The sequence below is a fragment of the Poecile atricapillus genome, chromosome 10 (genome assembly GCF_030490865.1).
Source record: "Poecile atricapillus isolate bPoeAtr1 chromosome 10, bPoeAtr1.hap1, whole genome shotgun sequence".
NCBI classification, from domain to species: Eukaryota; Metazoa; Chordata; class Aves; order Passeriformes; family Paridae; genus Poecile; species Poecile atricapillus.
In genome coordinates, this window is record NC_081258.1 from 20,920,625 (window position 1) to 20,940,595 (window position 19,971).

The 19,971-nt window shown below is 58.9% G+C and overlaps 1 protein-coding gene across 1 annotated transcript; it reads left to right on the forward strand.

Annotated features, from left to right (window-relative positions):
• Positions 1–151: 151 nt before the first annotated feature.
• TANGO6 (transport and golgi organization 6 homolog) lies at positions 152–19,159 on the forward strand. Its single transcript, XM_058846101.1, has 17 exons — positions 152–909; positions 1,128–1,244; positions 1,993–2,119; positions 2,861–2,985; positions 3,437–3,599; positions 4,121–4,203; positions 5,736–5,848; positions 7,090–7,266; positions 8,598–8,724; positions 9,257–9,436; positions 11,862–11,996; positions 13,216–13,704; positions 13,848–13,905; positions 15,313–15,465; positions 17,051–17,202; positions 18,120–18,233; positions 18,831–19,159. The coding sequence occupies exons 1-17, from the start codon at positions 175–177 to the stop codon at positions 19,005–19,007; spliced, it is 3,225 nt and encodes a 1,074-aa protein (XP_058702084.1). The 5' UTR covers positions 152–174; the 3' UTR covers positions 19,008–19,159.
• The last annotated feature ends 812 nt before the right edge of the window (positions 19,160–19,971 follow it).

Consider the following 19,971-nt stretch of genomic DNA (forward strand, 5'->3'; position numbering starts at 1 on the left):
ATTCTTTCCCAAGAGCGCGTCTAACGCTGTCCTGAGGCGGTGGGAGCCATTTCCCCGGCCCATCCCGTGTCCCCAGGCCCGCCCCGGCTCCCCGGCCGCTCTCTCCTCCCTTTCCCGACCTCCCCAAGATGGCGGCCAGCAGCGCGGCCCCTCCCCTCACGCGCCCTCCCTGTCATGGCGGCCGGCTGCGGCCCCGCCCCTTCCCCTGACCTCGGCAGCATGGCGGCGCTCGCTGACAGCAGTCCCGACATGGCGGGCGGCGCGCGGCCGGGCCCGGAGCCGGCCCGTGTGGTGGAGGCGCTGGAGCTGCTGCTGGGGCCGCCCAGTGACGGCGACAACGCTGCCGAGCCCGGCCCGGAGCCCGCCCTGTGCCCGGAGACGCTGCGCAGGAACGCGGCGGCGCTGGAGGAGCGGCTGTCACGGGCAGCGGGCTGGGCCGCGCTGCGCGAGCTCCGGGCGGCCGTGCTGTCCCGGGCGCCCGCGCTGGCGGCCGGGGTGGCGGGCGCGGAGCCGGGCTGGGCGGCGGCCTGCGGGCTGCTGGCGCTGCTGCTGTGCCTCAAGGAGCGCCTGGCCGCGCTCGCCGCCACCCCCGCCGTCCCCGCGGCCCCCGGGGCACCGCCGGGGCCCGGCGCTGACGCGTTGAGCGTGGGGCAGGAGCGGGCGGTGCGGCGGGCGCTGCGGGCCGTCGTGGGGCTGGGGCTGCTGCCGCACCTGCCGCCGGGGCTCGGGCCGCGGCCGGGGCTGGGGCCGCCGCCCGGCACCCGCGGGGCCCGGCTGTTCGCCGCCGTGGCTGCGCTGGTCGAGCTGGCCCGGCTGCCCGCCCTGGGCGCCCCGCTGCTCGGCCGGCACCTCCGTCTGCTCCTCCTCGGGCTCTGCGGGCTAGGACACGGCCCCGCCGCCCTCTGCCAGGTCCGTGCCACACTCGCACCCCGTGTGCCCGCTCCCCGGTGGTGGTGTGGGTGTCTAACCGAGCCCCAGCCCGCTCCTCAGGCGGTGCCTCCCGTGCCCTGCCCGCCGTGCCGCTGCGAGAGAAAGAACAGGCGGCACGGAGCCCGGCACGCCGTCGGGACCGCGGCTTTAGTGCCCGGCCAGGCTGTTCTCATCAGCCCTGGTATGTTTTGTTCCAGGGTGTTTCGGAAGCGGAGCGAGCGCGGTGCCGGGAAGCCCTGAGGGACATCCTGGACCGTGTTTACCAGCCGCTGGCGGTGCAGGAGCTGCTCGTCCTGCAGGGACAGCCCAAGCAGGTACCCGGGGCCATCCCCGGCACGGGGCCAGCAGGGTCCGTACCGCCATGGTTCCCACTCTCCGAGGGTGCTGCTCTTCTGGAAATGTTCTTACACCTTTAAAAGCAGTCCCTGAGCGCAGATGAGGCTGCTGGCTGTGTGTCGTTCCAGCCCTGCTGTGCAGGAGATGAGTGTGGGTGTCAGGGTGTGTCAGGGACTGTCATCGCGGCACGTGCCGCCTTGGCTTGGCACCCACATCCACCGTGCCCGGCCAAGCGCAGCTCCGCTCCTCCAAACCTCAACCTTCACACTCCGGGGGTGACACGGGGCGCCTGCTGCTCTTTGGGGCCGTTCCAAAGCCTCCTGGGGAGGAGGAGATGGGGAATGTCTTAAGTGTTGTTTTAGAAAGTCCCCATGGGTTAATGCCCTTAATAGAATCACAGAATCCCGGAATGACTTGGGCTGGAAGAGATCTCAAAGTTCATCTCATTCCACCCACTACCATGCGTAGGCACACTTTCCACTATCCCACATTGCTCCAAACCCTGTACAACCTGGCCTTGCACACTTCCAGAGATGGAATGGCATGCTAAGCACCTGTGGGCTGTCCTCTCTCGTTAATTCCCAATTTGCTTTATGCCACTGGATGAAGCAGCAATTCAGATGTGTCCTGTGCTCTCTGTCAGAGCATGGGCTGTTTGCCCAGAGGTGGGGTTGGCACAGGTGTGTGCAAATACGCTCCTTACCCTGCTCCTTTCCTCCCTTCCAGAGGTCTCCGAGTGCCGGGGCAGCTCCGGCCTGGCTGCGGCGGCTCTGCGGGCACCTGCTCTCCGAGAGGCTGCTGAGGCCTGGCGGGGTGCAGGCTGTGGTTCGGGGTGTCTTAGAGGGCACAGACGGTGAGTGGGGGGCTCTGGGTCCCAGCATCACAGATTCAGAGGTGCCTTGAGACAGTTCAGCCCATGAGAGGCCCAGAAGGGGCCCAGAAAGGCACAAGAACCACAAGAGCTGGATGTAGGAGCTGACTTGTGCCAGGCTGAGGTGACATTGTGACACACAGACTTTGCCTCTGACTGCACTGAGCTCCCAAACTGCTCTAATTTGGGATACACATACGTTTGAGGGCCACGCTGAAAGGCTCCAAGCCCACGTATCCTGTTTGTGCCTTTATGGGGGTCACAGCTTGTGTTTGTCCGGAGTGGGATCAGTCCTGGGGAATGCCCTGTCACAGTGCCAGTGTGGTGGGAGCCGTGCTTCACACTGGGCTGTGAGAGCTGTAGGGACAGTGAGACCCATCCCCTGCTCTCCATCTCCTGCAGGAAGGGAAGCTGTTGCTCTCCACAAGCTGAATCCCACAGTTTTTAGTGCCAAAATCTTGTCTGGCCAACTCCAACCGTCCAGGCACAGCCTCTCCCCACCTTTTGGCTCACCCACCTGGCTGCAGCAGTTGTTTTCCATTATCAGAGCTCTTGCACTGCAATTTTCCCCTTTCTACCCTTAAGTTCAAGTGTCTCCTGAAAGATGCTTGGCTTAACAAGAGAAATTAGAGCTCAAAATCCAATTTTTGGCTAGGAACACCTGGCTTCAGCCAGAGCTGGCGGTTGGTCAGAGCTGACCCAGGATTTCTGCTGCTGTTGTAGGTGGTGCTGGTGCTGAAGCAGCAGCTCTGGACTGGAGGAAGTGTGATGCAGTTGGGAAGATCCTGGCTGCCTGCCCACAGCAGTGCCTGTCCCTCGAGGACTACTACAGACAGGTGTGCCCCCAGGTAAGTCCCTTGTCCCCTCTGCTGGGGAATGCAGAGCCAGCTCCCAGCTTGGAGAGTGCTGGGGCTGTTCCTTTTGCTTGAGTGTGGCCTGGCTCAAGCCAGCACAATGTGGACATGTTTTTCTGGCAGTAGGGCGTTTCCACTCTTCAGTTTTCTATGTTTTATTGAAATGCTGGATGATGTCTGATCACACATGGTACTTCGCACTGTGCTACACAAGAGCTCTGTGTGTATCTCTTGCTTCCAGCCTTTGGCTCTGGGAGTGGTGCAGGCTCCTGGTTTGAGCCCAGAAAGGTATCCTGCGTGCGTGGGAAGGACACTGGCTCTTCCACACATGGAATGTCATGCCAGCTGCCCAGCAAAGCAGCACATGGGTGGCTCCTTGGTTGCTGCTAGGCGCCAGGCTGCCCCCTCTGAGGGGGTGCTGATCCTTGTTTCTTTTTCCTTGCAGATTCTGGACTTGCTGCACATCCAGGACAAAGTGGCAGCGCGGCAGTTCCAGCGTGTGGCCACCACCACGCTGCTCACCATGGCCAGGGAGCAGCCACAGCTGGCAGAGAGGCACCTGCTCCAGCCCCTGCTGGCACCGCTCCGCCGCTGCTCCCAGGCCGCAGGTACCTGGATTGGGGAAGGGTCTGGTTTCTGTTCTCACTGGTTTTTGTCATTCCATCTGAATTTTCTCAGGCTGGCAGCCAGGCTGTGGAGGGTGGGAGCCCAGCTCTGTGTGCTGACCCTGTCAGTTTGTCTGGCTACACCATATTTACTCCTCATTGAGTCCAGTTACTGCAGCGTGTGAGCTGAGCAGTTTGGCTCTGCCCCGTGCTCCTTGGGAACCTCTCCCAGTCTGACATCCTTGTTCTGGGCTTCCAGACGGAAGCCGTGGGTTCCCCACACTGGCTAGCAGCTCTCTGGGAAATCATCCATCATGGAGTTGTGGTTTCTGTTGATTTCTGTGTGTGCTGGGGGGTTTACAACACTGCAGCACAATTAGTATGGCTAATGAGGGCTGGTCTGCTCCTATGGGGAGGGAAGGGAGCTGTGGAAGTGCTTTTGGGTGCAGGGAATGGTGGGGCAGTTCTGCTGCTGGGGGCTCCAGGCTGTTTTGGGGGCTCATGTCTCTGCTCTTTGCTTTCAGAGCTGGCACTGGAGGATTTGACACCAGGGGCTGTACTGGTGCCAGAGGCAGAACTGGGCAGCTGTGTGGAAGATATGCTCAAGGTACCATGTCTGCTTTGGGTGAGAAAAAGAGCTGGTTTGAGACCTGGTGAGCAGTTCAGTGTGTTGGGCCACACCAGTGTCTCCTGCAGTCATGCTCAGTTGTCTGGTCTTCATCTGCAGGAGTACCCCAGCCCCCACATGGGCTGTGCCAGGGCCTCACCACCCTCACAGGGAAGGATTCCTTCCCAGTATCCCGTTTAACCCACCCTCTTGCAGCTGGAAGTTATTGCTCCTTGTCCTGTCACTCCAGACCCTTGTCCAAAGTCCCTCTCCAGCCCTCTTGGAGCCCCCTTAGGCACTGTAAGGAGCTCTGAGCTTTCCTCGGAGCACAGATCTTGGTTCTGGTATTTGGAGGATTGGTGAGGTCCATCCTTGTGCTTCCTGTGAAGGATGGGGGCTTTTTGTGGAGGTCTCTCCTGTGATACCTCCCCTCATAACTCCACTTCCTACCATTCCCACCGGTAACCCCAATGCCACACTGCAGGCTCCAGCAGCTTCCTGCTGCACATTCCAAACCAAAGGACATCTCCAGTCCAGGAATTCAAATTTCAGAAGCTGGTGACTTGCTTCCTGGCATGCCCCGAGGCAGGCTAAGCTCTTAAATGCTGGGATTGTTGTCTATTTTCCCAGTAATGATCTGTTGTAACTGGCTGGCAGGCAGAGACCAGTCTGGAGGGCTGCTCCCTCCCAGAGCAGTGCTGGGGGGGTTGGGGTGGGCCCCTCCTTAGTGGCAGAGTGCTGGGGACCTGACAGCAGCCAGATTAGTGAGGGGTCCCCAGGTTTGGGGGAGGTTCTTGCCTAGAAAGTGTCATTTGATGCTTAGTGAGAAACCATCCTTGGGGCTTCGTGGGGAGGCTTTGTGTACACAAGGGTCTGGGGAGGAGGAATGGCTCCATGGGGATTAGCACAGGGAAACAGATCTGTGTGCAGGGCAGGGCCCTATGGGGACCATTTCTCAGCCTCTTGGGAGGGTGGTGGATGTGGTGGAGGAGAGGAGCAGGGCTCTGCAATCAGCCCTGAGCCCCTACAACCCTCTCAAGAGCCTCTACAACATCCCCAGGGCCCCTGTAATACCCCCTAAGCACCAACAACATTCCCAGAGCCTCTGCAGTCCCTCCAGAGCCTGAGCAGCACAGTGCCTCAGCTCAGCACCCACTAGCCCAGCTGCCCTGCTAGTGACTGATCTCTGTTTGAGACTTACAGTAATTCAGTGAAGATCTGCTCATTCCAGGGGGCCTGTTGCATCCCTGGGAAAGGCAGGACCTTACTTCTAAGCAGCAGACTTCCTGCAGCCTTCCTGTAGCTTGGAGCCCTGCTGTGGTTAAGCAAATTCGTGGAGAAAGATGGTGCTGAAGGCAGCTTTTAATAGAGAATGTGGCATAATCAGGGAAGACAGCCTCCAGACTGAAGGAAGAGGCTGAGAACCCTCCACCTTCCTCCCTGGTAGCTGCCCTGTGCACAGACGTGTTCCTGAACTCCCCTCTGCCCCACACAGGTGACTGACTCCCCTCCCTGTGCCCTTCTCTCCGTAGGTGTATGTGGTTGGGAATGACAGCTCGAGCCTGCTGCTGGGATCCTTACAGTCAGTCCTGGGAGTGGTTTTTTCCCTCTATTCCTTCGCCAAGCAGAATGTGTCATACTTACGGTAAGGGAGGATCTGTACTCAGCTTCTGCTGGGGTTTCATCTGCTGGGCTCTGCCCACCTAACAGCCACGCTCGGGGCACAGGCAGGAGCAGAGATCCATCTTCTCATCCCAAAGCACTCTCATTCCAAGCAGGCAGTAACCACAGGCATGGCACACGACCTCACTGGCAGCCTGTGCCTGAGGAAGCCATTCTCACGTTAGCTTTTGTCTTCCTTCCCTGAAGCCAGAATGTTCTGTGTAGAGGTGAGCGTGCCCTCGGGAGCACAGGGTGGCTCTGCCTAGAGCAGGGGTTGTGGTTGTCCATGGATGGAGGTAGTGATGCTGGAAACTGAATGGAGGGATCTACACTGTCTCCTGGAAGTACAGGATCATTCTCCAATCTGGTACAATCAGGACCTGCCTCCTGGCAGCTGATCCCCCATTCCGTGCCCAGCTCCTCATGACTGGTGTACAGTGGGAGGAACCACATGTGCCATTTGTGGCAGGGACAGGGGTGACCAGGTGCTGGCTGTCCTCTCTCCTTGCTCCCCCCCAGGCCTTCCCTGGAGTCAGGCCTGGTAAAAACATTCCTGGTGGTGTTGCACAGTGCTCTGGGGATCCTGGCGTGTGGAGGCTTTCCCTAAAAGGTGTGTGTAGACTCAGCCTCTGCTGTTGCTAAAGGCCTCATGAATCACTCCAAAGAGCAGTGAGTGCAGTGACAAGCTGGTGGAACGTGCCAAGTTCACGCTGCTGCTGGGCCAGCAGTCACTGCTTCCTTTGCTAAGGAATTTGGCAGGGATGACTGAACACACGGCTGCCTGGAAGTGTTCGGGTTTCCAGACCCCTGGCAGCGTGGCTGCTTCACCTCATTAACCTGCTTCTCTCCTTGGCAGGGCTCCCCATGCCACCTCAGTGCTTGCTCTGATCTCCTTCCTCCTCTCCCTTGGCACTGCCAGCAGCCCTTGTCACCTCGGCGCGAGGCACAGGCAGGGCGTGCCAGGGGTGTTCACAGTGCTTCCTTGCCAGCCTGGAGTGTGGAGGAACCCAAATCCTTCCATCTGGGAGCGCCAGAAGGGCAGGATGTGCTGCTGATCCCCTTAGAAACAGGCACAAATGCTTTCAGCTGCCAGAGCCAGGAGCTGGAGCATCCCAAGGAGAGCCCACGGCTGCTCCAGAGCATCATGTCACTCATCCCAAAAGGCATTCAGGGAAGGTGCAGTGGGCAGAGCAATGTCACCACTGGCTCCTTTCTCCTTGCCAGCTCCCCATGCCAGGACATCCTGCTGTGGTTCCTGGAGAAGGCGGAGCGGGAGCAGTCCCTGGCTGTGCTGGAAGGCCTGGCCAGGCTGAGCAGCCACGTGCCCACCCTACACCCACAGTGTCAGCTCCGAGTGGGCAGCGAGGGCGGTGCTGCCATCGTCGTGGAGGAAACCATCAGGTGAGTGCTGTGGGACAGTCACTCACCACCCAGGGCTTTCCAGGGAAGCCTGGCAGAGGGCCTGGGCAAGCAGGGGGCTGCCAGTGCCATCCCAGAGGGTCTCATCCCCTTGAGCTCAGGCAGGTGATGCTTCCACACTTCCCACAAAGCCAACACAGCCCCTGGGTTCCCTGGACATGGTGCAGAGCTCTGACTTCCAGCCCCAGAAAGCGTCATGCTCCACCTGAGCATTGGTGTGCACTCCCTGCCTGCTTTTCCTGAGCCCTGCCTGCAGAGTTTCTGGGAATGGGATGTGTGTTTCCAATATCAACACCCCCCAAATTCAGCTTCCAGCCTCCAGCCCGAGCCTGTCACACTCTGGTGACACAGTGAGTGTGTCCCTCAGGCACAGGTGGCGCAGTCACAGCACAGACTGTGGCAGTGCCAGCGTCATGGAGCAGCCCCGGAGCTCCTCTGGCGTGGGCAGATGGTCCCTAGGCAGAGGCAGAGCTGGCCATGCTGGGCATTAAGTGCAGCCTTTAGTCTCCAGCCACGCAGGCCAGGATGTCTGTCAGCAGGAGGCTGGGTTTAAAGAGAGGGGCTGTGAGCTGGCAGGAGGGCCCAGGGCAGCACTGGGGGGCAGGCAGAGGCACAGCTGTGCCCAGGGGTGTGCTGGGAGCTGGGAGCACCTGCAGCAAAATCCCCACAAATACATTTGGTTTGGCTTCTTTTCAAGCTATTCCTGATCTGAGTTAGAATTATAGGCTGTTTTGGGTTGGAAATTACCTTAAAGATCATCTTGTTCCACCCCCTGCCATGGGCAGGGACACCTTCCACTGTCGCAGGTTGCTCCAAGCCCCGTCCCCTGGCCTGGGGCATTTCCAAGGATGGGGCAGCCACAGCTTCTCTGGGCAATCCGTGCCAGGGTGTCCCTCTTCAGCCTTTTTATAAACTATCTTTAGGTACTGGAAGGCCAGAATTAGAAGCAGCTCTGCCTTGCTTAAACTGGGACTACTTCAAACTTGTTCCCTGCTGGCCCTGGCTCTGCCCATGCCCCTGCTGCCACAGCTCTGACCACTGCCTAACTTAGCCAGCACTAATCCTGTTATTTAAGGGCTGGATGAAATGTATGTTTTGGGCTCATGGTTTCTGTTAATGAGTGCAGATTAGTTAATAAGCAGAGCCCAAATGACCTGGGCAATGTTTGGCTCAGCTGCCTCCAGGCTCTGCTGGGAAGTGCTGGGAAGGAGGGTTTCCAGAGAAATGCAGACTGGGATTTCACCATGCCCTGGAGTCTGGGGGTCAGGGGGTTCTGGGTGTGTTCGTGTGGGTGATACAGTGGCCTGTTCCAGCGATGAAGATGAGGCCCTGTACCAGAAGATTTCCTTGGAGCAGTGCCATGTGGAGAGCTTGGTGGAGCTCCTTTCCCACTGCCAGAAGAGTGGTCTGGCAGGAGACTTCTTCATCCACTGCCTGAAGGTGAGGGCAGCCAGTCCCTAGTTGGGGCATACCTGTGGGAAAGGGTTCCCTGGACAAGCAGAAGGCAAGAGGGATCATCCCCCTGTCCTGGGGTATGGCTTGTGCTGGAGCAGCCCTGTGTGCTGGGTGGGAAGCCAAGGAGTGGGAGCAGCCCTGTCCCTGAAGGGGTTAACCCTCATCCTGGCTTCCCCCGGGCTGTTTTAACAACAGGAGCGTGTCTGAAGTGTGTTGGAGGCTGGGAATAATCCCTGTTGCTTCCTTGGCTGTCGAAGAGGGACCCCACACCTGCTTCCTTTGATCTCTCGTGGAGCCCCCACAGTTCCCTCCAGGCCTGGGTTGGACTGGGATTTTGTGCCCCAGCCCATAGTCACAGGAGGGGATAGGGATGGGACACCCAGGAGCTGTGGACAGCTCTCAGAAACCTTCACCTACCAACTGGAAGGAGGTGGTGGTGTGAGGACCTGGCATTGCTGGCACTGGTTCCCGATGTTTAACCGCTGCCTCTCCGTGTCCTGCGCTCCCTTCCCGGCAGGAGCTGACTCAGGTGGCTGTGGAGGATGAGGTGGCTCCAAACCCAGCTGTGGAGCCTGGAGGGAGTTTGCTGGAGCTGGAGCAGTACCAGGCCAGGCAGGGGAGGAAGCTGCTGGTCCTGCAGCTCGTGGCCGCGCTGTGCGAGGGCGTCTCCGACACGGTGTTCACTGACATTGTGCAGGTTGGTCATGGCAAAGCCCGGGGGACCGGCTGAATGCTTCCAGGAGCAAAAGGATTGCTCAGCCTGGGGAAGAGAAGGGTCCAGAGTGACCCTTAGAGAGACTCCCAGTGCCTAGAGGAGCTCCAAGGGAGCTGGAGAGGGACTTTGTACAAGGGCCTGGAGTGACAGGACAAAGGGGAATGTCTTCGCCCTGACAGAAGGCAGGGTTAGAAGGAATGTAGTGAAGAAATTCCTCCCTGTTAGGATGGTGAGGCCCTGGCACAGGTTGCCCAGAGAAGCTGTGGCTGTGCCATCCCTGGAAGTGCCCAAGGCCAGGTTGGATGGCAGCAACCTGGTTGGCATAACTGTGCTCCGACATTCATGAATGGCTAGTGCCAAATTTATTAAATATTGTAATTTCAAAGGCCACTGGGGCCTCTTGACCATGGTCCCAAAAAGGATTTTTAAAATCTTTCCCCCTGAGCCTGCCCTGGATGGGGTTGGGAAGGCAGCTGGACACTGAGGGCAGCATGGCATTCCCTTGTGGATCCCCTGGCAGATCCGGTGTGTTTTAACTTCCTCATCCTGTTTTTTGTTTTTCCCCAGTGCCCCAGCCATGCCAGCTCCCCGTGCTGCCGTGGGCAGGGGCAGTCACGGCTCAGGCAGGTTTCCTCACGTTTCCTCTGGGACAAAGGAGCCTTTGTGTGCTCAGCAGCAGAGGGGACACAGCCAGCGGCGCTTTGTCCCCACCTGCCTCCCCATCACTCCCACCCGCCTGGGCCAGAGAGTCGGGGTGGGAAATGGGGAAAGGTTTTGCCAGGTTTCAGGGTCCAGCCGGGAGTCTGGGATAAAACCCCACCACCAAAGAAATCCAGACAAAAAATCCATTATCCTCCTGCCTGGGGTAATGTTTCAGGGAGGCCCCGGGCTGGGACAGGGACAGGCTTTGAGCAGGTTCTGCAGTGTGGGGTTCCCTGGGGTGTTTGGGGGAACCTAATGGGGTGGGAGCAAGTGAGATCCATCCTTCCAAAGCTGGAGCCCAGGAGCAGCAGCCACTGTGCCCCCCTCAACTGCACAATTATTTTATTTACATATTCTTCTCCATAACCAAGGTCAACTTGATTCCCTCACTGCACCAAGGATTCTTTCCTCCTGCCACAGACACAACTGTGCCTCAGTGTTTTATTTTTCATTTTTTTTCCCTCCCACTTTAAAATGTTTTTTTTTCTAGATTATTTTTTTAAGCTTTAATTTTTCTCAGTTGCAATCTACTGTTATTTATTCACAATTTTCCTTTTTTTTGTATTACATATAACTTCTGCCCCTCTAGCTTGTGTATTACTGTGTTGTGAGAGCAAATATTCCAATTTTTGTTACTTACTTGCTGTTTAATGGAATTTTTTCTCTGGAATAATTATCCCAGCAGGTACCTGAGCCTTTCATGCAGCCTTTTCCAAAGCCTTTTTCCACAGCTTCCCTCCTTGCTTAAGGGATGTGCTTAAGGAATCTGGCAGGAGAGGAGGAAACGCTGCCTGCACCCAGTGCCCTGGGGCTGGAAGTTTGGAATTTGGTGCAATAGGAGTTTGTTTTCTGGAACAAGAACACAATAGTTCCTCCTCTTTTGCAACACACCTGTTAGGTAGGAATGACCCTGATCCAAACCCTTCCCAGGCTTGTCTGGGAGAAGATAAGGCATGGAGGACATCTACTCCCTAATTTCAGGATCTGTTAGGAGGGCAGGAAGCCCGTGGGATCAAAGGTGTTGGTGCCAAGTGTGGAGAAGGCCAGTGCCAACCAGGCAGCATCATTACATGTGGAATAAAAATATTGTGGGAAAAATCACAAAGGGAGAACACAGGAGATGGCCCAGCTGGAGTGTCAGCTGTGCAGGACAAGGGGGAGGCTGGCCTGGAGAATTGTGGACAGGGGATGGAGCTCCTTAGCTCTGGAATTTCCAAACCTTTACCTAGAGCAGTTCCATACAGACCCACCCTGAGCTCCTCTTTTATCCCAGTTGCCTTCCCAGCTTCCATCCCATGGTGGAGCCAGGCAGGAGGCAGAGATGGAGCTGGGATCCCTCTGTTCCTCCAGCCCCATCGGGGTCTGGAGACCCCACCAGTTTAACCATCACCTTGTCCCAGTTGCAGACGTGACTTGGCTGAGCCCACACTGGGATTGGAGTAGCAACAACAGGAGGAAAATGGGAAGGGTTTCACAGAATATTCTGAATTAGAGGGGACCCACAGGGATCACTGAGTCCAGCTCAACCCCAGCAATCCCACCCTGTGCATCCCTGAGAGCGTTGTCCGGACACTCCTTGAATTCGGATGGAATTGTGCCAGAGCGCTGCGTGGGCTGGGCAGGCTGAGCTGGGCGCAGAGGCAGCAGGAGCTGCAGGGGAGATGCTTTGGGGTGTCGCTGCTCCTGACAGCTGTTCCCTTGGCAGGTGCAGGAGTTCGTGGCAGCCGTGCTGCACCGTGCCTGCGTCCGGCCCGCGCAGGGCCCCGGTGCAGTGCCCGAGGCGCAGACCCTCGCCATGGCCATGGGGCTGGTGGCCGCCGTGCTCGGCGGGGCTGTCCAGGTGAGGGGTGAGGGTGGGGCCTGTGTGCCACTGCCATGCCCAGCCAAAGGTGCTGTGGCACAGCTGGGTGCCCTGGCTCGGGGTCCCTGCTCTGTCACAGCCTGTAAATAGATTTATAGACATATAGATAATTTTTTTTGCCCTGGGGCAGTGCCAGGGTTCTGACCAAGGATTCAATATGAGCAGGGCACCCCCAAGAGCCTAATTAACTAATTTATAATCTCTCCTAAAAAGGCACTGACAGAGCAGCGTAGTCATGTACAGCATCTTTAAATACCAGCACTGCACCCTCTGCATCCCCACACGGTCTCAGACTTGGCTGCAGAGCATTGTGAACTCCCCAAGTGGGCTGTACCCTTGAAAATCCCCTTATATTTTTATATTTACATTTTATACATATTTATATTGTTATTTATACCTCTCAGTTACCTTGTAATACCTATATATATGTATGAGCTCCGTGTCACTCAGTGGAGCTGCCATGGGGAGCAGTGGCACATCCATTAAAGTGCTGCCATCGCTGAGCTGCTGGGGTTGCTTCATCCCTGGATTTGCCCTAAGGAAAATCCAGCTGTTAACAGAAAAAGATCATTAATTGTCTCTTATTGCTAAATTTCTAACACTGAGAAAAGAACTGTGGTTGAAGAGAAGTTAAAGCCAGAGTTTTACTGCAATGGGCTCCTTCTACCACTTTTGCCTTAATGGGAGTGACATAATTTGGAAAATGGAATGTGAAAGGTTTTGGAAGCAGCTGCAGAGCTGTTTGGGTTTCAGCAGGCGAGGGGTTTTATGCAATCATCCAAAATCTCTGCTAAAGCACCCTTTTTCAGGCCTCACATCCCAGATTTTAGCAGTTAAATCCAGATTAGGGCAGGAGCTTCTCCAGCTCAGGACAGGTCATGGCTGCTGTGCTGGGAGTCCTTCCAGGCAGGACTGATGGCATAGTGCTGGTGGGAGGGATGTCCCTGGCTTGGCCCCCAGACCCAGACACTCTTGTTCTTCAGGTTCATGCACTTCCCACCTTTTCCCGTGGCTGCTGTCAGAGCTGCCAGGGCTGGGATTGGCACTGGGCTGAGAGGAGCTCGTGGTGCCCAGAGCCTGGCTCACGAGCTGGGGATGGGGCTCTGGAGCTCCTCACCCCATGCCCACCCTCCTGTGAGCACCCCGGGGAGTGAGCCCTCGTTACACTGCTGCCAACGCTGCTCTTCTCCCTCCACAGCTCCAATCCAGTGATTTCGTGGTGCTGAAGCGGCTGGTGCCGCTGCTGGAGGAGCTGTCCCGCACCTACCCCGAGCCCCTCACCCAGGAGCTGGCCTCAGACCTGCGCATCGCCATCTGCACCCATGGCGCCTGTTCCCCCGGCACGGTGGGCGCTGCTGCCGACGGTGTGCTGGGCAGGAAGGCTGGCACGGGAGCACAGAGCCCTGCTGGTGTTCCTGGCAGAGCCCCCAGCCCCACATCACTGCAGCACGGACACGGCGGCCCCGGGGCTCACAGGGACAGGAGTGAAGAGCAGAGCACGTGCCGTGAGCCCAGCGCCTCTGCAGCCCCCTGTGCCCACAGCCTGGCCACAGCTGGGCTCCAGGAGCTGCTGGTGTCAGCCTACGACCCCCAACCCCCCAGCCGGGCAGCTGCCCTGCGCAGCCTCGCCAGCCTGGTCACCCAGCAGGATCCAGAGGCACTTGGGCTGCAGGAGAAGCTGCTGCAGGTACCAGGCTCCTGCTGCAGTCCCTGTCCCTTGCCTTGGTCCCTGTCCCCTGCTGAATGTGCCATTGGTCACAATTATTGGAGCCCTTTGGCCTTGCTGGCCCAGCCCAGGGTCACTGCTGATAGCACTTTCCTTCCTTCCAGGTGTTTCTGGAGAATGTGCAGCACGAGGACGCCTTTGTCTACCTCTCTGCCATCCAAGGTGAGCAGTGCCTTTTGGGGAGAGTGCCAGCACTTTGTCAGGGAAGGTTTTGTGCTGTGGGGGCTCAGGGCCCTGGGGGTGAAGAGCAGGAGAGCCATGGCCAGGCTGAGGGCTTGGCATCTCCTGCCGTCCCAAATTATGGTTTTGTGCTGTTCCATCAAGCCTTGAGCCATATGTGAGCTCCATGCTGAATTCCTAAAGCTGGAGACTTCATCTCCCAGTTATTCTTACTCCCTGGAGCTGGTCAGCATCCCTGTGCCAGGTCTGTGCCACAGGGGCTGCAGTTCCAGTACAGCCTGGGCACAGCCCCAGCACCCCGGCCTGGCACCCACAGCTGAGGCTGGCAGAGCAGCAGGACCAGGGGCACCCACTGGTGCTCCCTCAGGGCTCTGCCAAGGTACTGAGCACTCACACCCCTTCCCAGGAAACCCACAGGTCAGTGCTTGCTCCGACACGCTCAGCACAGCCCCCACAGCCTGTGGGATCTGCAGGCAGGTGCTTCCGCAGTGGGTGACAATGGATGGCCACGGTCCCCTGGCTTCCGTGGAAGGGAAGTGCCATTCCCTTGGCCCACAGCGATGCTGGCACCGCTGCCTTTGGGTTGGTAACCTTTGGCAGCAGCTGGGAAAGGAGTTTATGCTGTGCTTCCCACTGCCTGTACGGTCTTGAGAGGGACGGGTCCATCCTTGCCCGCGGCCGGCGCGCAGGGGCCGTAACGTCCCGGTGATTAACGCGCCCGTGCAGCTGCCCCACGTTTGGCAGCGCGGCCGCAGCTGTGATTAACCCTGGTGCGGTTCCTTCCACTGACTCACCCAGCCCATGGCAGCACCACCTGTGCCATGCCGAGCTGTGCCACCTGTGGGGCTGGGGGCCGTGCCAGACGGGTCCCCATGTCCCCCTTGCTCCCTGCCCAGCGGCGGGGCTGGGGCTGAGCCAGTGGTTGTGGCACCACTGGGTTTCATGGAGCTGGGCTCCAGTGATGTATTCCTGGACATCACACCTGGAATCCTGGGGTCAGTTTTGGGCCTCTCATGACAAGACAGTCATTGAGGGGCTGGAGTGTGTTCAGGGGAGGGCATTGGAGCAGGAGAAGAGTCTGATCCCTGCTTCTGGGATCTGATCTCTCATCAAGCCCAGGGAGATAACAGCGAGCATGCGGCACACACTGGCTTTTGCTCCCAGTCCGGGCCAGGCAAATCCAGCGGGGACAGAGACATGCTGGCACCATGTGCTGATGGCCAAGAGCTGGGAGCAGTCACCAGACCCTTTGTCCAAGCACTGGCTGCAATGCCCAGCTGCCCCCCAGTGCAACAAGTCCCTACTGGATCAAAGGACATCACCCAGCAGCGAGTGGACACCTGCTGCCAACGGCTAAATTACTGATTTTCCAGTTTTTCTCCCCTCCAGGCATTGCCCTGCTTTCCAGCGATTATCCAGAGCGGATTCTGCCTGTCCTGCTGGCACAGTATGAGCGCCCAGCACAGGGCACAGAGGACACTGTGGCTGCTGTCACCAGGATGAAGCTGGGCGAGGTGCTGATGCGTGTCACCCGGGCACTGGGTGAGTCCATGGGCATGGCACTGCCCGCTGCCAGCAGCCACAGCACTGCTCAGCCTCACCGTTACCGGGGGAAAGCCCATAGGGGATTTCTGTTGTCAGAAGGTGGGAAAGGTCCGAAAGCCAAGAGAAGCTGGTGGGGGTTTGCCAGCAGCAGGAGCAGGATGACGGGTCCTGCCAGCAGCCCACCATCCCCTTGGTCAGCAGCACCAGGCTTGGAGACTGCCGGGAAGCGCCCGGACACGCCGGGCTGAGAGGTAGAAGCTGGATGAGGCCTTTCTGGGATCTGCTGTTGGGACACGTCCTAAAATGCCTTGTCTGACTCTGTGGAGAAGGCCTGGCCAGTGGGAGCACACAGCTGGAGCTGTACGTGGCCAGGGAGGTGGCAACCGGTGTTGGTGGTGCTGGGCAGCCAGGCAGAGGTCCCTGGTCACTGGGTGGGTGCTGTGTGACTTGGCTGGGGATGCCCCTGAAGAGCCTGGACCCCCTGAGCCAGGACTGTGACTCTCCTGTGGCCTGTGTCACCTTCCCTGGCACCGGTGGCACCCCTGGGCTCTGCCAGCTGTGGCATCCCATCAGTGCCAGGCTGTGCCACGATCCGTCCTCGCTGCTGGGATGGGGACAGGGCATCCCACTGTGTCCTGTGGGGCTCCTGTGATCAGTTCAGAACCCCTCAGTCCCAGAGCTCCCTGGGTGATGTCCGTGTGTCTGGCCAGGTGCAGGTTTCCCTTGGCAGCTGCCCTGGGGCTGGTGGCACGTTCCCCACCGCGCTCTTCCCGCTCGCTGTGGTGCCGCTGCCGCGGGCGGCTGCTCCGGCGCGTCCCGGCTCGCCGGCGTATTTATAGAACAAATTGCACCAAGTTGTTTCTGTTGCAAAGCTTCAGCATCTGAGAGCAAGGATTTACCCAGCAAGTCCTTGGCATCACAGCGCTGCCCTGTGCTTCCCCAGCCTGTGCCAGTCCCCAGCCCTGAGCCCCCACGTGCAGGGTGATGGGGAGCTACCATTGCCCGCAAGGATCATTCCCTGGGGCATCCCAAGGCATCCATCCCACTGCCTCCATCTGCTGTAGGACACCATTGTCCAAGAGCTTACAGAGCTTGAGAGAGCTGGGAAAACAGAACCCACAGGCCAGCTGGCCTTCTGGAGCTTTCTTTCCACCCCTCAAGGCTCTGCCAGGTAGGAGGTGTGTCCACACCATGGGGCACACAGCTGCTCAGCTCCTGTGGGATGACCACACTCCTGGCATGGCTGTGGATGCTGAGCTCTCATTGTCCACATGTCTCACACATCCACAGCACCTCTGTGTGCTAACTGGGTCAGGGATTGGGTCTGGATGATGGGGGAATTTTAGATTCACACTTGGTGTGTTTGCTGGACCGTGAGTGACCCCATGGGAAGACTGGAATGTGCCAAAGAGCCCCAGGGTGTGTGCCATGGGGTGTGTGCTGAGGGGCACAAGCCACACTCCAGATGTTGCATCCAGCTGTTCAGTGGTGTTGCAAGGCAGGTGCCCAACCCATCTGTTCCCAAAGGAGCCAGGGCTTTGGCAGGAAGGGTGGTGAAGGACAGCTCTGCTCTCCCTTGCAGGGGACATGGTGTTCCAGCACCGGGAGCCGCTGATCCGGGCTTTCCTGCGGGGTGCCCGGGATCCTGACAGTGCCCTGCGGGCCAGCAGCCTCTCCAACCTGGGGGAGCTCTGCCAGCACCTCGGCTTCCAGCTGGGATCCATCATCCAGGAGGTACCGGCTCCATCCTTTCCCCGACCCTGCCTGGGGAGAATGGGACCTCTCCTTACAGCGTGTTTGTTAGCACACGATTGGGCTGCTGAGGACATGGAAATGGGACATTTCCATATGGAAACGGGACATTTCCATAAAGGACGGGAGTGGTAATTGCTGATATTGTGGAGGGTAAAAGTCATGGGGCCTGAAGGAAACACTAGGGAGATTCTAGCCCTGATTTTTAGGTGTCTGCTCCACCCACGGCAGTCACTGCCAGAGGAGACCTGGGGGCACAAGTGGTGCCTGCCAGAGACACCTCCCGCTTAATGACACCTTGTTACCCTCCCGTTATCTTAATTATCTTTATCAGTATCATCAGTATCACGAGCTGGCCCTCACCCACCCCGGCTGCAGGCTGTGGGTGAGGTACAGCTGGGAGAGCTGCTGGGAGATCCCAGTGGGGTGAGCCCGACTCCCAGGGCCCAGCAGCCCTGGAACCGATGGGTCTGACCCACAGGAGACAGAGTTTTACCCTCCCCACGGTGCTCCTGGAGTGAGACATCATGGATTTGGCATTCGGGCTGCTCGCCTCGGTTCCCGCTCGGCACCGGTGGATCCTGGCAGTTGATGTGATGCCAGTGAGCCACTCGCTGCTATTTTGGGAAGGTGCGAGCTCTGCTAATTCTCCCGGCTGTCACTGCTGGGATTTAATTAGATTCCTTTGGCTCTGCCTGATTTTTATCCAGACTGTTATACAGCTTCCTGAGGCATCCATGTGCCACCTGGCCCTGGTAGGAGCTGCTCGGAGCCTGCACCCCACAGGGCATGGGAGTCCCATCCTCATTCTTGGGACATCGCCAGCCCCTCAGTGGCTGCTCCGATGGGATTCCCTGCACCTCTGAGTCCTCACTGATGTCCCTGCCCTGTGCCCACAGGTCACCTGCTGTGTGACAGCCATAGCCCGGACAGACCCCGAGGCCGAGGTGCGAAGAGCCGCTGTGCACGTGGTGGTTCTGCTGCTACGGGGGCTGAGTGAGAAGGTCACTGAGGTGGGTCACCCTGCTCGTCCCTGGGGCAGGAACAGCCCCCAAGAGGCTCCTGGGCATCCCTTGGGGAGGGCACCTGCTCTATAGGGGCTGCAGGGCTCATTCCCAAGCTGCTTCCAGGGAAAATCCCAAGGGATTGAGATGCCCAGTTTGGGCATTCCCCACTAAAGGGTTCCCTCAACAGATCCTGGGGAAGGGGGGCTTAGTGGAGGTGTCCCTCTGAGCTGCTGTGCTGTGCCATGGGCAGTGCCATGCCATGCTGGGGTCAGTGCCAGCTCTTGGGAGCTGTGGGAGTTGTTCATCTCTGATTTGACTTGGAAATGCCCAGTTTTTCCACCACTGTGGCCTCCCTCCGCAATTCCCAGTAACGAGCGTGTTGGGACTCGGCTCCCGTGGAGGAAACAGCCAGTTCCCCACGGGAATCCCCGCAGCCAGGATCCCGGCATGCCCCGCTGCCCCCGTGCTGAAGGATCACCACAACGCGCTGCCGGCATGTGGGGAAACTGAGTCACGGGGGGCCGCGGCGCTCGGTGCCGCTCCTGCCGGGGCTCGCCGTGGGGCGGTGCTGACGCTGCCCCTGCCCCTGCCCGCCGTGCCCAGGTGCTGCGGGACGTGCTGCGGGACCTGTACCGCCTGCTGAAGCACGTGGTGACGGCCGAGCGTGACGCCGCCGCGGTGCTGCACGCGCAGCTGGCGCTGGAGGAGCTGGACACCGCCGTCAGGAGGGCCCTGTTCCCCCCACAGACGCTGGAGAAGAAGATCGTGGTGCTGCCATAGTGGGGCTGGGCCCCTGGAAATGAACTGTTCCTGCTCTGGGCTCAGGGCCGGTGGCTCCCCGGGGGAAGGGCTTGCTGTGCCCTCCAGGATGCCGCTGGCGGTGTCGATGGGGAGGGAACCTCGCTGGCACGAGGTGTGGGATTAAACAGAGACATGCTCAGCCCTGTGTCCGTGATGTCTGTGGGGCCACACAAAGCTCGTGGGTGCCATGTCCCAGCTCCTGTGTCCTGTGGAAGGGTGGGCATCAACCCCAGGGTGAGCCCTAAGTTGGGCAAGCAGCTGGCAGGGCTTCAGGCTCCCTTTGGCTAGGCAGCACCAAATGTGTGGCTGTCCCCAAGGGGCGTCAGGAGGGAGGGGGTCTCTGCTGTCTGCACCCCCAGAGTGGAATTGCTCCTCCTTGACACTGTACTCACACCACAAGGATGCTGAAGGGTCGGGGGGCTCCCTCACCCCAGGGTCTGAGGATGGGTCCCTCTGGTGTGGCACCAAGAGCCTCTCCATGCTGAGGAAGAGCTAAGAGGCCCTACAGGGTACCTGGCTGGGACCACCACTCACCACCATGTGCTCACAGACACTCCAAGATCAGAGTCCCCATGAGTGCTGCAGCACCATGGGCCCCATTCCTGTACCCAGAGCTGCTGCACTCCCACAGTGTGGGGGGAGCAGCGTCCTCAGGGACCCAGCTCGGTGGCTCCCTTGCTCCCCTGGCACCGGGCAGCCTGGCCCCAACGTGAACAGCCCCAGGGGCCCATTTCCCAGCTGCCCTGTGTCCTGACAAATGCAGGGGCCCGGCACCCCCCCTTCCCTTCAAGGTCGGGAGTCCTGTCTGTGTCTCCAGCCGGTGCCATGGCTTGCTGTGAGTGCACAAGCAGCCGGAGCCCATTCTCCTCACCCCAGAGTGCGTGGTCAAGCACTCCTCATCACTCCTGGCACTGCTGTCGGACCCCAGGCATGCGCTGGGATG